The sequence below is a fragment of the Mirounga angustirostris genome, unplaced genomic scaffold, assembly GCF_029215605.1.
Source record: "Mirounga angustirostris isolate CCGP_5_RB_7025 unplaced genomic scaffold, mMirAng1.0.hap1 SCAF_14, whole genome shotgun sequence".
In the NCBI taxonomy this organism is placed as follows: Eukaryota; Metazoa; Chordata; class Mammalia; order Carnivora; family Phocidae; genus Mirounga; species Mirounga angustirostris.
Genome location: NW_026991722.1, coordinates 83,396,424 through 83,414,239, shown reverse-complemented (window position 1 = coordinate 83,414,239; position 17,816 = coordinate 83,396,424). Strand labels below are relative to the sequence as shown.

Genomic DNA, 17,816 nt, shown 5'->3' with positions numbered 1-17,816 from the left:
GCTAAAACTAAAAAACAGTACGCAAAGAGAAAGGTGCTAGACAGAGCGTGACCATTTTGTTATTCTTCATGGAATTAGTTTCATTATGATTGCTTAGATAGGCGTAACTAAGGTGAGTAGTCACTTTATCATGAAACACCAGAAATATTCCCACAATTATAAAGATTGCCATAAATAAAATAAAAAAGAATAGCAGGAGCCAGCCCAGAAATATTCCCACAATTATAAAGATTGCCATAAACAAAATGAAAGAGAATAGCAGGAGCCAGCTGTGGAGTCTCCTGTTTTCAGGATCATCCCCCATACTTGGACTTTGTCAAACAGCATGAGTAGCTTGGCTCGCAGGCTCACGCCACTGGTTGAGACCTGATTTGTGACCTAGGATGTGATCTATTCTGGAGAATGTTCCATGGGCACTAGAGAAGAATGTGCATTCTGTTGCTTTGGGATGGAATGTTCTGAATATATCTGTGAAGTCCATTGGGTCCAGTGTGTCATTTTAAGCCTTTATTTCCTTGTTGATCTTTTGCTTAGATGATCTGTCCATTTCAGTGAGGGGGGTGTTAAAAGTCCCCTACTATTATTGGATTGTTGTCAATGTGTTTCTTTGATTTTGTTATTACTTGGCTTATAGAATTGGCTGCTCCCATGTTAGAGGCATAGATATTTACAATTGTTAGATCTTCCTGTTGGATAGACCCTTTATGTAGGATATAGTGTCCTTCCTCATCTCTCATTATACTCTTTGGTTTAAAATCTAATTTGTCTGATATAAGATTGCCACCCCAGCTTTCTTTTGATGTCCATTAGCATGGTAAATGGTTTTCCACCCCCTCACTTTCAATCTGGAGGTGTCTTTGGGTCTAAAATGAGTCTTTGCAGGCAGCATATCGATGGGTCTTGTTTTTGTATCCAATCTGATACCCTGTGTCTTTTGATTGGGGCATTCAGCCCATTTACATTCAGGGTAACTATGGAAAGATACGACTTTAGTGCCATTGTATTGCCTGGGAGGTGACTGTTACTGTATATTGTCTCTGTTCCTTTCTGGTCTATGTTACTTTTAGGCTCTCTCTTTGCTTAGAGGACCCCTTTCAATATTTCTTGTAGGGCTGATTTCATGTTTGCAAATTCCTTTAGTTTTTGTTTGTCGTGGAAGCTTTTTATTTCTCCTTCTATTTTCAATGACAGCCAAGCTGGATATAGTATTCTTGGCTGTGTATTTTTCTCGTTTAGTGCTCTCACGATATCATGCCAGTCCTTTCTGGCCTGCCAGGTCTCTGTGGATAGGTCTGCTGCCAATCTAATGTTTCTACCTTGTAGGTTACCGACCTTTTGTCCTGAGCTGCTTTCAGGATTTCCTCTTTGTCTCTGAGACTTGTAAGTTTTACTATTAGATATCGGGGTATTGACCTATTTTTATTGATTTTGAGGGGGGTTCTCTGTGCCTCCTGGATTTTGATGCCTGTTTCCTTTCCCAAATTAGGGAAGTTCTCTGCTATAATATGCTCCAATATACCTTCTGCCCCTCTCTCTCTTTCTTCTTCTTCTGGGATCCCAATTGTTCCAATATTGTTTCATCTTATGGTATCACTTCTCTCTCGAATTCTGCCCTCGTGATCCAGTAGCTGTGTATCTCTCTTTTTCTCAGTTTCTTTATTCTCCATCATTTGGTCTTCTATATGACTCATTCTCTCTTCTGCCTCATTTATCCTAGCAGTTAGAGCCTCCATTTTTTATTGCACCTCATTAATAGCCTTTTTGATTTTGACTTGGTTAGATTTAAGTTCTTTTATTTCTCCAGAAAGGGTTTCTCTAGTATCTTCCATGCTTTTTTAAAGCCCAGCTAGTATCTTTATAATCGTCATTCTGAACTCTAGTTCTGACATCTTACTAATGTCCCTATTGATTAGGTCCCTGGCAGTCGGTACTGCCTCTTGTTCTTTTTTTTGAGGTGTTTTTCCATCTTGTCATTTTGTCCAGAGGAGAATAGATGAATGAGAGAACAAAATGCTAACAGGGTAACAATGACTCCAGAAAAATATACACTAAAGAAATCAGAAGAGATCTGAAACCGGGGGGAAAAATAAAGGGAAAGGAAGAAAAAAAAAAGAATATAATCAAATATGATCAGGCTGGTGAATAGATGAGTGCCACACACTAGATTTTTGGGTGTATTTTGGTCTGTTAGAAGAAACTGCCTCCCAAAATTTTAAAGAAAGAAAAATTTATATATGTACAAAAATAAGGATAAATACAATGAAGGGATGGAATATGACTGCAAAGGTGAAAATTATAAAAGATTTTATAAAAGGAATTGATAAGATAAGAAGTTGGTTGATAAAAGAAAGAGGAGTAATTAAAAAAGAACAAAAAAAAGACAAAAAACAAAAAAAAAAGGCAGGGGGGAGAAAATGTGATCGGACTTTAAGCAAAGTGGGGCTTGTGACTAACATTCCTGTGATACAAACACAAACCATCATGGAAGTTCTTCAAACTTCCAAATATTTCCCCACTAATTTCCCATGTATTACAAACCAGCCACCACACTCCTGGACGTTTTTCTTTTGATAGAGAAAAGGCTCCCTACGAAAACCTGCACAACATTGTTTATAACACTTTTTTTGTAATAAGCATAAAGTGGAAACAACCAACTCTCTTTCAGCAGGGTTCCACCCCCCGCTTAGCCACCGGAGTGACATCCCTCAGCGGAGCAGACTTCTAAAAGTTCCGATTTTGTGCTCCGCTGCTCTATCACTTCCCAGAAGCGGCCGACGGAGACCCCTCCCCCGCCGTCTATCCTCCCGAATATCGCCTCAGATTCACTTCTCCGCACATCCTACCTTCCAGAAAGTGGTCGCTTTTCTGTTCAGAGAGTTGCTGCTATTCTTTTCTTCGATCTCCTGTTGAGTTCATAGGTGTTCAGAATGGTTTGATCCCTATCTAGCTGAATTCCTGGGACCAGACGAAATCCAGGTCTCCTACTCCTCTGCCATCTTGCTCCTCCTCCTCATTATTATTTATTAATTGAAGTCGAGTTAAGTTTGAGGTGTACCTTTGTCTTCAATGGCAAAGCCAAGACTCTGTTCTCCCTTCTTTTCTGCTCCTCTTCGCATCTCCTTCCATGAAGAAGGGTGGCTCACCGATAGCCAACAGCATGCTTTTTTTTTAAATTTAAATTCAAATTAGGTAACATATACTGTAGTATTAGTTTCAGGGGTAGAATTTAGTGATTCATCTGTTGCATATAACACCCTGTGCTCATTCCATCAAGTGCCCTCCTTAAGGCCCATCACCCAATTACCCCATGACCCCCTTCACCAGCCCTCTGTTTGTTATATAGATACACTGGAACATTACTCAACCATTGAAGAAATCAAATCTTGCCACTGGCAATTGCGTACTTTTTAACCAACCACATCCATAACCAACCCCCCTTCAGCAGCCCTCCGTTTCTTATATAGATATACTCAACCATCAGAAGGAATCAAATCTTGCCATTGGCAACTGCGTGCTTTTGAACCAACCACATCCATCGACACTGGTCTCTCCTTCAAGTCAAGCAGAGCTCTCTGAGTAATTCATGAGATAGACGACCAAGGGCTGGAAGTGACTCTGTGTCTCCTAGTCTGTCTTCCGTTTGGATGGCCAGTTGGAGGAACTTCCTCCTGGCAGGACAAATAAAGAGACCTCACAACGGGCCGAGGGAGGGGTGGGCTGCCTCACTACACCACAGTTTGCATTCAGGCTACCTATTTGTAGACTAACTGACTCACATCGACTAGGTTGCCTTAAGCTAGAAAGTCAAAGGCTCTGTTTCTCCTTCGTTTCCTCTTCCTCTTGTTTGCTTTTCCTCATCCACCAAGGAGGATGGCCCAACAGCAGCTCAGTCCATGCTTACGAATCAGTCCCTCCCGTACAGGCTTGCCCCATATCCATCTCAACAGTGATCGCACAGTAATCCCTGAGCAGCAACACCAATGGACTGACCGGTACTCTGTGTCCTCTTAGATCCTGACAGCATTGTGGTCAAGAAGCTTGGCAAGGAAAAACTGACTTCTTGGGTAAGCTTGCCTGTCTTTGCCTGAGAGAGAAATGTTTCTTTCTTGGTTTTCCTCTTTTTGAAGTGACTTCAAATAGGACAACGTGTGTTTCTTAGATGTTAGGTACCCTTTTCTTGGGGTGTTGGAAGGGGCGGTTGTAAACTGTGTGGTAGGGGACGTTTTCCTCAGAAGCAGTTTTTCCTCCATGAATTAAGAGATTTGTCATTGCTGCTTCAGTGAACTTGAGAGATCTATCCCCCCAGGAAAAGCTCATGGCTTTTCCATGGGTGCACTCTGTGCTTTGCTTTGGGGGCCTTTGTCTTTACTACTATTTCTCATTGGGTTTTCAATAGTCACCAAGAGAACCATTGACACAGTACACATAGGGTCTGACCTTCATTGTGTTTTCTTTTCTGTAGATGCAGGTGGCCCCAGGAACAAGCACTAGTGGTACGTATTCTGGAATCAGTCTCTTGCTGAGGAAAAACTCTACATGGTAAGGCAGGTGGGGCATCCTTGCTGTCCTCAGTCTGGAGAGCCACCCTGATTCCAGATTCCTGGTAGGACCGAGGCTTAGGGGTGTGGGGGAAAGGCAGATTTCCCAGGTGAGAAACTATGTCCATGTTTCTACAATACTAGAAAGCCAATTTATTCCCTGTGGGTGGTGTGGGGGGGTGTGTATGAGGCTTGGGGTTTAGGTGTCCTGTGTGGCTCTATGTTGGGTGATTGTGAGCCTGTGTGTGTGTGTGTGAGAGAGAGAGACAGAGACAGAGACAGAAAGAGAGAGACTAAGAAAGACAAAGAGAGAGAAATAAATGGGTTTCTCCAGGAGAGATGTCAGATATATACTGCATTATGTCAACTTTCTCAAAACAATTTTATCACACCGTGCACTTCACAGTCTTATTTCTGTGGGTGGCCCAACATTGGCACTTCAGTCCATGCTTGGTAACCAACTGGCTCCATACACTCTAGCCTCATGTCCATATCAAGCAACACTCCCCGACTTATTCTTGAGCAATACCACCAATGTGCTGACAGTTACTCTGTGTCCTAGATCTCACGGAAGAAACGCTTGAGACACCTGGAGTTAGCATTGATGAAGACGCATCTCTGGCCACAGTGAGCCTGACGTTCTTTGCCCAAGGAACAAATGTTGCTTTCTTTGTTTCTTTCCAATCAAATGCAGATGAAAATTGGACACTGTATACTTGAGATGATATAAATATACATATATATTTATATATAATTTCCCTTATAGTGAGAGTGCTGAGTGGTTGTCTCTTGCCAACCATTAGCTGATTTGAGAGGACATTTACCATTGGCAACACCAAACCTGGTTAAAAACGCCGTGGTAGGATCCATTCCGTCAGCAACAGTTTCTCTTGCTTGGGTAAAAAATTTTGTAGTCGCCATCTTGAATGGACTGGACAGACACGTACCCCAGGAAAAACAACTTCCTATAGGCATCCAGTTCCCATACTTTGGGGGCCTTGGACTCAAACACTGGGGTCCATCTGGTTTCCTAAAGTCGTTAAGAGAACTCAGGATCAGTGCAGACAGATAGTGTACAGCATGCCCTGAGCCTCATGGTGTCCTCTTTTCTGTAACTGCAGCTTACAGGAACTTCAGGAGTGAACGAGAACAGTACGTATTCTGGAATCAGTCTCTTCCTGTGAAAAAACTCTAGATGGTAAGGCAGGTGGGGCATCCTTGCAATCTTCAGTCCGGAGAGCCGCCCTGATTCCAGTTTCCTGGTAGGACCTTTGTGGGTGTGGGGGACAGGCAGATTTCCCGGGTGAAAAAGTATGTCCATGTGTCTACAGTACTAGGAAGCCGATGTATTCCCTGTGGGTGGTGTGGTTGTGTGTGCATGAGGCTTCGGGTTGGGGTGTCTTCTGTGGCTCTATGTAGTGTGATTGTGAGTGTGTGTGTTTGTGTGGGAGAAAGGGAGAGGCAGAGAGCAAGACAGACAAAGAAAGACACAGAGAGACAGAGAGAGACGGAGAGGGAGAGGGAGAGATGGAAAGAGTGAGAGAGAGATTGCATATTTCTCCAGGAGATATATCCTACTGCCACTGCACAATGGCCAATGTCAACATTCTCAAAAAAAAAAAAACAAAAAAAAAATCTCATCACAGGGCAAACATTATAGCCCTATTACCACTGGAGGCCCAACGGTGGCAGTTCAGCCCATGCCTGGCAAGCAAATGCTGCCATATTCTTTGACCCCCATTGATACCTAGCAATACTCCCCGAGTTACTCATTCCTTTTTTTTTTAGATTTTATTTATTGATTTGAGAGAGAGAGAAAGAGCACAAACAGGTGGGAGGGGCAGATGGAGAGAGGAAAGCAGACCCTCGTTGAGCAGGGAGCCCCACACGGGGGTCAATCCCAGGAACCTGAGATCATGAACTGAGCTGAAGGTAGATGCTTAACCGACTGAGCCAATCAGGCGCCCCTCCCCAAGTTATTTTTTTTTTTTTTTAAGATTTTATTTATTTATTTGAGAGAGAGAGAGCATGAGGGGGGGAGGGTCAGAGGGAGAAGCAGACTCCCTGCAGAGCAGGGAGCCCGATGCGGGACTCGATCCCGGGACTCCAGGATCATGACCTGAGCCGAAGGCAGTCGCTTAACCAACTGAGCCACCCAGGTGCCCCTCCCCAAGTTATTCTTGAGCAGCACCACCAATGTGCTGACAGATACTCTGTGTCCTTCTAGATGTTCCTGACAACTGTGCAGTTTGGGCATGGCTGCAGAAGAGTATCCCGGATGAGGAGGACCTGTGGATTGCCAAGGTGAGCTTGCCTGTCTTTACCCGAGGAACAAATGTTGCTTTCTTGGTTTCTTTACAATCAAATGCAGATGAAAATCAGACAATATACTATATGTTGGCCAATTGAACATAATAATAACAAAATTAATTTTCTTAATGTAAACTGCTTGTATATGGAAATAAAATTACTTTTATACTAATTTTATGGAAAACATATATATATATATATCCATATGAGATATATATATAATTTCCCTGTTGGGAAGAGTGCTGAGTGGTTGTCTCTTGCCAGCCATTAGCTGATTCAAGAGGACATTTACCACTGGCCACACCAAACCTGGTTATAATCGCTGTGGTAGGATCCTTGCCCTCAGCCACAGTTTCTCCTGCTTGGATGAAGACTTTTGAAGTCGCCATCCTGAATGGACTGGACAGACACATCCCCCAGGAAAAACAACTTCCTACAGGCATCCAGGTCACTTACTTTGGGGGCCTTGGACTCAAACACAGGGGTCCACCTAGTCTCCTAAAGTCACTGAGAGAACTAAAGCTCACGCAGACAGTGTACAGCATGACCTGAGCCTCATGGTGTCCTCTTTTCTGTAACTGCAGGTGGTGTCAGTAACAAATGAAAGCGGTACGTATTTTGGAATCAGTCTCTTGCTGTCTTTGGTCAGGAGCGCCATTCAGATTCTGGGTTCCCACTGGAATGAGGATCAGAAGTGTGGTGAAAAAAAGGGTTTTGCACATGGAGAACCACGGTTATGTTTTTCTAAGTGGCTGTGCCGCATTCAGGTAGCATGTTTGTGTTTGTGGTGGTGGGGTGTGTCTGCGTGTGAAGTGTCGAGGTGGGATTCTGAGTGGGCGTGTGGTTTTGTGCGTGTGTGTGTGTGTCTCCCAGGATTTATGTCTCCCAAAATGGCACACTTACCAGTGTGAACTTTGCCATTTAGAAAAAAAAAGAGAAGAAAATCTCCTCAGCTCTCCTCATGGGTGTGTATGTACGTCAGCACTTACGGAATTGTAGGATTTAAATATGTGTAGTGTATTGTATGCCAAATGTACCTCGTTTCATCTGAAAAAAATCCCATTACTACACAGGAAAATGTTCCCAGGGTTCTGAAAGGAAAATATGTTTTCAGAATCCCCGTGAGTCTGTCATGAATGACACTGGTTAATGATGGGTCTCACCTCTGAGCAGGCAGTGGGACCAATCAGGACTAAAGAAGAGGAGCCATGTGGTATTCAGTGGGCCTCAGAGAAAAGGGAGGCTGGAGAGGGTGCTGAATGACAGAGGCGTCGTACGGCCTGTGTTTGGGGAGCCTTGCGCTGAGATGAGGCCCTTTCACCCCAAGTCCCATGCACCTTTTCCCACCTCTCTACTTCTGGAGGAACACCCTAAATCTCGACACCAAGTTTGGCATCAGTAATACTTTTCTGGCTTGTTCCTGATTTCCCTGTGTGGGGCGCTCGCCAGCCCCAATCCCAGAGTCCTTGCTCCGTCAGAGACTTCAGCATTAAAGGGATATTTCCCTGACTGATACCTCTCACCTGCCCCTCCTCTGTTCCCAAACCCTTTTGATGAAAGAAGCCTGAGAAAGAATCCTCCCTGTCTTAACAGGAGAGTTGGGGCAAGTGGCCCAAAGGGCAGATGCAGGCCATGCCCAGTTCTGGAGAGAATCTGAGAAGTAGGAAGTCTCCAGGTTCTAGAAATCCTTTATCTCTAGATCATAGTCCCGGGGTCCTGTGGAAGGGAATACCTGCTGGGTGTAAACGAGGCAGAAGTGAAACCAGCAGCTAGGCTCTAAGAGTCTTGGCTCCGTCAGGTACTTCAGCATTAAAGGGTGAGGGCATGATCCAGAATCTTGGACTAGATTTTCAGAGTGAAGATCTGCGGGGCGGGGGTGGGGGTGGGGGCAGAGGGAAGGCATAAAGGACACCCAGGCCATGGGAGAGTGGGCAGGGATGCCAAGGTTGCAAGATTAGGTGAATCAGTACAGCATCACCACCTGGGCCCAGACTTGCCCACACTGACATTTGGGCTCCTTCTGAGCAGGGATGAGGCTGGTCATGCCATCATGGCTGGATTGAGCCCTGGATGGACATCTTCCTAAAAGCCTGGAGAGAGGGGCTTGCTTCCTGTTCCAGCCTCTTCTCCAGCTACCTGTGCGACAGACCAGGCACTTTCCTTCATGGAAATTGGGGGGAGGCAGAGAATGGAGTCAGGTCTCCTGTTTTCCCACCCAGGACACATCAGTGGGGATGCAACCAGGACCAGGCCAGACACAAGGAGGTTCCCAGACTGATCCACCTGGGGCCCAAAGGGACCTGTTTTTACTTTTCACCTGCTTCTGGGAGTCCCTGACAACCAGTCCTTGTCTACACGCCGTGGGCCAGGGGTTGTCTGGCCTGCACACACATTTAAACTGAGGCAATCTCACACCATGTGGCCAGGGCAACTGTAGAACATTCTAGTTGCACAGGAGGTGAGAGGGGCACAGACTCCAGTGCACGGTGAGCTCAGCAAAGTGAAGGGAGGTGATCCAAAGGTCAAGGTGCTCCTTGCTGCTCCCTTTTATGGCCCAGAGGACATCAGTTTGAGAGTATCTCTGAAACGGTGTGAGAATTCTCAAACCCAAACTCTATTTGTGTCCTCCCGCTCATGGGGACAGGAACCCTGGCCCTGGGTAGTCAGTGCAAGGGCACCTCATTCCTTGTCCCCCAAATGCTCAGCTCTGAGCAGCCCCTCTTGTTACACCCCTGGGCTAGGATCTAGTTCATGGGTAGAAACGCCCTGCTTCAGCTTGTCTGGGCCTATTGGGCCCCACACTAATCTAAGTGCCTGCCCAGGCTCTAGTCGGGATCAGAAAGAGAAGGTAGGCTCCTAAGGACAGTGAAGTGTCCCTGCCTCTAGGTAGACATGCCTGCTCACGTTTCAGTTAATTAAAGTAAATAAAGCAGAACATTCCCATCCCTCGTCACACCTGCCACATTTCTGGTGCCCGGTAGTGCATGTTGACAACACAGAACACTCCCAGCCTCAGAGACAGCTCTCCTGGGCAGCTGCTGTGGGCCTGGCAGAGGGGCTGCTCACAGACCCCAACTACCCCGATGTGTGTCCGTCCCAGTTGGGATCTCAGGTTGATCCCTGTGCACGTGAGAGCTCTCATGATCCCGTGGAGATAGGGAAGTGCCATGTGTAGGGGGATCCTTTCTCTCATTGAAGGTTTGCAACTGTGTCAAGGTCTTGTTGAAGGGCTCTGTCTCCAAGGAGCCCAAGGAAGGTTTGAGGACCTGGAGGAAGAGCTGATGACGCTGGGTGAGCCAGCCTGGCCTCAGCTCGAGGAGCAGGAACAGGGGAGCCCCTCTCTCTAATAACCTGCTGCTCATGCTTGTGTCTCTAAAGATTGGGTTGTCGAGAGCCTTGAAATCTACACTGATGACGAAACCTCTTCAGGTAGGGAACTCCACTCAGGAATCAATGGGAGAGGGTTCCTGGGAGCAGTCAGGTTGTACCTGCTGCTTTGTAGATCGAGAGTGGGAGGTAGGACATCAGAAAGACAAAGAAGTATAAGAATAGAAGTGTTCCTTTCTCATTTTTCGGTCTTTAAATGATTTTATTTATTAGGAGAGAGAATGATTGGTGGGGAGGGGCAGAGGGGGAGGGAGAAGGTGACTCCACACTGAGTAGGGAGCCTAATGCAGGCCTGATCCCAGGGATCAGGAACCCAGCTGAAGGCAGACGTTTAAACGACTGAGCCACCCTGGTGCCCCTGTTTTGTTCTGTTCATATACTAGTAGGTTCTTTTGAAATAATATTAAGGGGGCGCCTGGGTGGCTCAGTCGTTAAGCGTCTGCCTTCGGCTCAGGTCATGATCCCAGGGTCCTGGGATCGAGTCCCGCGTCGGGCTCCCTGCTCCGCGGGAAGCCTGCTTCTCCCTCTCCCACTCCCCCTGCTTGTTCCTGCTCTCACTATGTCTCTCTCTATCAAATAAATAAATAAAACCTTAAAAAAAAAAAAGAAATAATATTAAGAAGTCTTCTGCCTCTGGGCTTTGAAGGTGCTCTGTTTGCAATCATCTTTTCTTATTTGATATTTAAGATTATCCTTCCCGGTAGACCAGGTCTGGCTGCCTGTGTCACTGCCAAACATCAAAGCCTCTGGTTAGGTTTGCTTGGCATCTCTTGGGAATAGAGCAGGAGAGATTTGGTTTGGGTTTTTGGCATCGACCTGGGATGGAGGCAATCTCTTGAGACACAGCTCTCTCCTGCACATGTGAACTGGCAAACAGAGCGCTTCCGTGTGAGCCAGGTGCAGGGAGAGCTGGTGACCCTCTCCGTCTGCAGCTTCGGTTCATGGAGCAGCACCTGCAGGGGCCGCCCTCAGGCCTGCCCCTGACTGAAAGGGTGCTCTGGGCATAAGCAGTCCAGAGAATGTTCCCACTCAGCCTCTTCCATATGCTCCGGGGTCCTGCTGCAGAAGTGAGGTGGGAGACATGCCCTGGAGCACATTTCTCTCCTCGCCCAAATCCATGATCCTGGGACCAGAATAAACCCTGCACTGGGCTCCATGGGAGAGAGGCCCACGTGCGGCCGCCCAAAGACCCTCCCTGGCCAGTGGGAATTCTAGAGGCCTGCGTGAAGGCTGCTGGGCTGGCCACACACACTGGTTCTCACGGTCCCGCCGAGCTGAGCTCCTGGGAGCAACCAGGCCCAGGACAGAGGCTCTGGGAAGCGGGGCCAGGGTCTCTGCTCCTGTCTGATCCCGCTGCTCCAGCCACACAGCGATGGGCCTGTTCCCCACATCATGGTCACAGACCACCCTCGGACTCTCCATCAAGCTGCTCAGGGCCTCCCCCAGTCCTTGAAGGGCTCGGGGGCTCAGGGTGAATGCTGGCAGGCACTGGTGTGTATGTGGGCACACCTCCTGTAGAACCCCCTCACCCCACTGACAGTCTAGGGGAATTTGGACAAGTAACTTTACCTCTACCATCACATTCATCTCCTCTCTGAGTGAGGACACTTATGGGCTGTAATAAATAGTAAGTGTGTCTCAGGCGCCTAAGATTAGCCCAAGTACAAGGCAGTCACTTGAGTGCCCAGCTGGCTGTCATTCTCACAGCCCAGGGCAACCCCAGGCCCGTGGCAGCCACCTCCATGTTCGCTGCATTGGCTCATTGATCAGCTGATTGACTAGGAAGGGTGGCAGTAAACCCATGATCATTCCTCTCCTGTTCCCATTTCAGAGAACAATCTGGTTGTTGGAGGTGACAGAAGAAGGGAAATAAGAAATTCATGATTAAAGGAGAGATAAGGAAGGGTAGCAGGAGGGAGCAGAAGGAGGTAGGAAATCATGGGGACAGAAAGTCATAGGCACCACCGTGGCTGCCTCTTGAAAGAGTGAGATGACAGGCATTGCTTCCTGGACTCAGTTACGAAATCTGAGGGCTGGGAACGGCCCAGAGACCCTGGACGCCTTCTTAACAGTGAAGTAAAGGGATCACAGTCCCGGGGGTGGTGAGGTGGGGGGCCTGCAGAGCTGAGGACAGAATTGAGTTTTGGGGTCAGGGACATAATCCCAGAAGCAGTGGCCTGAGTCCCCACGTCACCCTGACCGACCCCTTTCTTTTCCCAAGACAAGGTCAACACCATCCACGTCACAGTCCACAAAGAAGACTATTTTGGAGACTGCGAGAATTCTGACCAAGAGGTCCACAATCCGTATGTAATTTATTTCCTCTTTCATCTTTTCTATACTCTTTCTCTTTTTTTGATAAGGATTTATTTATTTTATTGCGAGAGAGAATGAGATTGTGACAGTGGAGGAGGGGTGGAGGAAGACGGAGAGAGAATCCCAAACAGAATCCCCTCTGGGTGCAGAGCCTGACATGGGACTGGATCCCAGGACCCTGAGATCATGACCTGAGCCAAAATCACGAGTCACACGCTTAACCACCTGAGCCACCACACCCCTATCCTCTCTCTTACTAATAAGCTCCTTTTTGGAGCTTTGGCTAATTTCCTCTTTCTTCCTTTTTATGATTCCCATCGTGCAGGACCTGGGCTCATCCAGGCACTTGATGTCCTTGGATCTTCAAATCTATAATCGCTCTTTTCAGCCCTGCTCAACCACTTCCTCAGCATTTTCCTGGTTTCTGGTCCCCAGTCTGCATGAAAAACTGCATGTAGAAATGGACCATAGCCAGACCATATGTGAAGATAATTTTCTGACCCACAACCATTCCAGGAAGCAACCCATTACCTTGGTGTCCGCCAAGCAAGCAGGCCCACTACATATGTCAGACTTGTAAGAAGGTTGGCTGCTGTATGTAACAACTTGCTCAGGAATCTGCACCGTAACCCTTGTAACAATTGGCCCCAAATGGTCATAATTATATCTGAGAGCTTCCCTAACTAACTCTTATCCCCATTTCCAACCTAGGACCGGCCACCAGAAAACAACCAAGTATGCACCCCTAACAACCACATAAGATGCCTCCCTTCTAGACAGCTCACTAGAGCCTCTCCAAATAAATATTCTTTGCTTGTTCTCATTTGGCTGGCCTTTGTTTATTGGACAGGTCATCCAAGAAGTCCCACCAAGACCCCATCTGAGCTGCCTGGTCCTTGAAAACCAAAGCTTTCCATCCCAGGTGGTGCCCACAGAGGCCGCGTGGGCCTTGCTGCTTTGCAGCTTCTGGAGTCCATGAGGACACGGTGAGTGAGCATTGCATCTGAAATCTGCCCTCTTGGAGTGAGTTCCTAGGCTGTTTATATTCAGTCTGGCACCTGGGCCTTGTTTTTGGTTCCCATTTGCTAGGTCTCCTTGGTGGACTCAGACCATTCCTTTTTGTCCCCTTCTGCTGTCCTTTGGGTTACAATTCTGTGTGGAGCTGTGTAAAACTTTTGTGTGTCATAAGAAGAAGAATCAGGGCATAGAACCACGAATAGGCCCTTGTGAATCTTGTCTGAGCCAGCCTCACAGACCAGGGAGTTTGATGATCTCACCGGACTGTCGTCCACCCGGATGAACTTTGCTGAAGGTCACCAATCAGACCAGTTGAGGTTCTCCCACTATCTCAATATTGTGTCCTGAGAGTATGCTCTCTGGTTTTCCACTGGATGGAGAGTCCAGATTGATGGGTCTGTGTTCAGAGGTGGCCAGCTGTCATTTTGGGGGCTCAAGGCACGAGATATACAAATGTTCTATTTCTATCAGCCAATACCAGCTCTCTTGGGAATCCTCTAAACCTGAGCCCTCTCTTCTTCCAGAAAAAATCGTCTGCTTCTCATGTGTACTTTTATCACAATCTTAATTCTTGTTCCCCACAACTTCACCAACGATGATTTGGGTCTCCATGTCCAACTCTGGACAACCCAATTTGAGCAAAATTGTTCATTTGAGAAGTGTCTTAGGAAAGGAGGAAGCCCAGTAGGTGGCTCCTGTTGGATGATATGTTGAGGCCTCCAAAAGAAATTCTGAATCAAAAGTTGTTTCACTAAGAGACCAGAAGGTATATCCTTTTTGTTCCCTCCTGGACAGAACAATGACATAGCTGGACAATCACAGCCCAGGAGTTCACTGAAGGCCTCTCTACTTTTCCCATGTCCTCAATCAAGACTTAAATAAAAAATAAAAGTTTCCCTTGTAACTTAGTTCTTATACAATATGTGAATGATCTCCCACTTGGTCCAGAGAATAAAAAAGCCTCTAAAAAGGATTCCATTGACTTGCTCTCAACCTTAGCAAGAGAGAAATCTAGAGTTTCAAAACAAATTACAATTCTGCTAGACACAGTTCATGATTTAAGACATAACCTATTTAAAGTGGGCCAAACATCTTCATCCTTCCATTAAAATTAGCGAAACTTTCAGAAACCTGTGAGCTCCCTTGTTGCAAATGCACACTAGCAATGATGGCTGTCCAGTCGATTCCCTTAGGAACACACTGGTTGTCCCACTCTAAATTAGTAGCTGGAAGACCCATATATCTAGGAATTTCACTACCCAGACTAGATTACACTACCCTGCTACATGCAGACGTGGCCACATATTGCAAAGAACTCTTGGAATATTACCCAAGTTTTTCACCAACAGCTTGAGGCCACCGTTCCTGAAATCTTCCTAGAAGCCTCTTCACGATCTTCAACTGTGGGAAGATTTTTCTACCTGAAGACACATCAGAGTAAAACTGCCCTTATGCATCATTGGAAGGGACCCTCTCAGGTACTGTTTAGAAACAAAGCAGTGTAACTCCTGGGAGTTCACCCTTGGCTTCCTACTTCACCACTAAAATAAAATAAAGTAAGAAAAGAAAAGAAAAAAATAAAATAATAAAATAAAATAAAAAATTTTAAAGTCAGAATTCCACAAAATTAGAAGGCTCCTCAAACTGAGGATTCTCAGAGATCCTCTGGAAATAGCCTGTCTTCAGAAGCAGGTAGTTGACCCAAGACTTCCAGAACAGGCGAATTGTGATGGATAGTGGGCAGTTTCCACACAAGATATTGGGTCAAGACTCCCATCTAATTCTTTTTTCATTTTGTATCTGCCTAGTAAAAATAATTCCCATTTTCCATAAACCCCTTGTTGCCATTCACCCAGAACGACCCCTTTACTCCCTTTTTCTTATTGTAATTGTTCTACTAATTATTATCCTTGTGAGGCCAGATCATATCCGATGGCATTCCTCTCGGTGGGTCTGACTGCTGGGTGTGCCATCCATTCCCAGACCACAAGGGACATCCCTCTGGGAAATTCAGATCTCATCAAATGAAATGAATCACCAAGGCTGGAAATTCCAACTCATATGTGACTCCAAATTGAGGCCGCTTTTGATTATCGAGGCACACGACTTGGAAGAATTACTATTGATGCCCCAAATTAGAACAATGTTCCCTTTGGTGGAAATTGCATAAATAAAAAAGCCTGTAGGAAAGCTATCTCTAATGTTGGCAAAAGTTCCTGATAATACAGCTTATGTCCCAGATGGAATACGGATCTGTCTCAACCTATTGGCGGCATAGTGATGGACAGTACCATTGCCGGAGATTTCTTGTTGGCGGGATATGGTGGCATCTGTGTTATTGTTGACACTTTTTGTGCTTGGACCCATAAAGTATGGTAGGTAGAACAGGTTATGAAGGGCCTTAAGGAAGAAACTGTTGGGCTTTAAGGTGGATCCTCATGCCTTACGGGATTTGTTCTCTTGGCCTGGGTTGGGCAGTTGGGTTCCTGGTTTTGAAGCACCTTATGTGGACTCTTAACCTGTTCTTGTTTGTTTGTTTATTTTCATAGTGGTCATAGTGCTGGCCCTTTGCATTCGATCCGGAGTCTTAAATGCAGCCATACAGATGTGCTCGCATCACAAGCATGGTCAAGAAGATCGTCCAATACAGTTGACTCCAAAGATGACTAGACCGTGTCCAGCAGTGAAGTGTGTGATCTCTAGTCTTCTCGGAGTGGGCCAACCTCTCCCAAGTGAGATAAGGACCCAAATGGGGGACTGAGAATGGAAGAGACAAATGGGCAGTACCCTGACCATAGATAAAAATAGGATTCTGGCCTGAAGTCAGCAGCCCAGGAAACCAACCCATTATCTACAGATTTCCCTTTCAACTTGTAAGATGTCAGACCACCATCTGGAGCATCCAGCCCAGAAGCCTAACCAATAACCTCTGTAGCAATTGGCCCCGAATGACCAGGACATGATTTGTAACTGAGAATGTCCCTGATTTTTTTCCCTATTTGTACCTGAGGACCAGCAGCTACAACAGCCCTAACAATGACATGGGATGCCCTGCTTCTAGGCCTGGACTGCAGCTTCCTTATGCCAAGGGGCTCTAGTTAGAGCGTACCTGAAGCCTTCCATTCTGGGCCTATAAAATTTCCCTCCTCTGCTCCTTTGAATCTCTGCCCAAATACAAGTGATAATGGCTGACTCCCTTGCTCTCCTTGCTCTAGCAAGTTCTGAATAAATCACCTTTACTTGGTATCATCTGGTTGGTCTTCATTTATATCCACAGCACCACTGAATGGTGTCAAGAAACCCTGAATGGTCCAGGCAGGGAGCTGGGCTGAGTCAGGTGCACGCCCAGTCTGCTAGAAGGGAACCCTGTGAAGTCTGGGTCTGGCCCAGGTACTCCCCACACTGGTGTTTTCCTGATTTGGGTGGCTCTGGACATCCACAATTTCCCCCTTCCCTTCAACTCTCTAGATTGCTCCAGCAAGTGTCTGGTTCCAGAAGTTCTCTTATCTTTGTGTTCAGCTTTGGAAATTAAGACTGAGTTATGAGACAACCCTGTGGAATTGCTGCCTAAGAATCTTGAGGTCTGGGGTATGGTGTGGGCTTAGAGATGAAAAATTTAGATTTAAAGTGGGGCCATGCTAGGTCAGAAAGATTGGAAATGATCAGCATAGAGGTCTCCTGAATGAAATAGAAAGTAGGAAAATATGTCTGGTGGTCCTGGGGAGTGTCCTGGGGTGGGGGTCTGCAGGCTGTGGGTGTATGGTTGGGGGCTCTCTAAGAGGAGATGGGACATTGTCCCCCGCCCTTTAAGGATCTAGCAAAGGAGAAAAGTGTGTAAAGACTGGATATTGAGTGACTCATTAGAAGGAAGGAGCATTGAAGGTGCCTACTCAGAGCCAGTGTAGCCGACAGCCGGCTGTCAGCCAGACCTTAGCCAGGCTGTTTGGACACTCGCTCAGATCAACAACCAGTGAGACATGGAAGGTCACAGGTTCAATTTATTAAACCACCAAAGCACCAGCGCAGGTGGCCACTTTCCCAGTTAGTTCACACTAACTGCTCAGCCAGGTTTGGTCAGTAAAAAAGAGTCTAATTCTTGGCAGAGCCATCATGTGACAGTTGGTTTCGAATGTCCTGGGTTCTGAGTCAGCTTAGCAGCTGAGCAGACAGACCACTCACTGGTCCCTAAAGTGGTCAGCTGGTCACTGGGAAGATTCCATGTGTGACAGCTGGTAATGTGAATGCTGG

The 17,816-nt window shown here is 46.5% G+C and overlaps 1 protein-coding gene across 12 annotated transcripts in view; it reads left to right on the top strand.

The window, feature by feature from the left end:
• The window catches only part of LOC123840789 (uncharacterized), a 40,818-nt gene extending 24,010 nt beyond the window's left edge, over positions 1-16,808 (top strand). For 7 of the 12 annotated variants that reach the window (XM_064578507.1, XM_064578508.1, XM_064578506.1 and 4 more), the window contains 6 exons: positions 4,012-4,064; positions 4,463-4,493; positions 5,101-5,165; positions 5,660-5,690; positions 6,766-6,842; positions 7,113-7,419. In XM_064578507.1, coding sequence (XP_064434577.1) covers positions 4,012-4,064; positions 4,463-4,493; positions 5,101-5,165; positions 5,660-5,690; positions 6,766-6,842; positions 7,113-7,400 — 545 coding nt within the window. In that variant the 3' untranslated portion in view covers positions 7,401-7,419. The other 5 variants (XM_064578513.1, XM_064578516.1, XM_064578514.1 and 2 more) reach the window with 5 other exon arrangements.
• Positions 16,809-17,816: the final 1,008 nt, after the last annotated feature.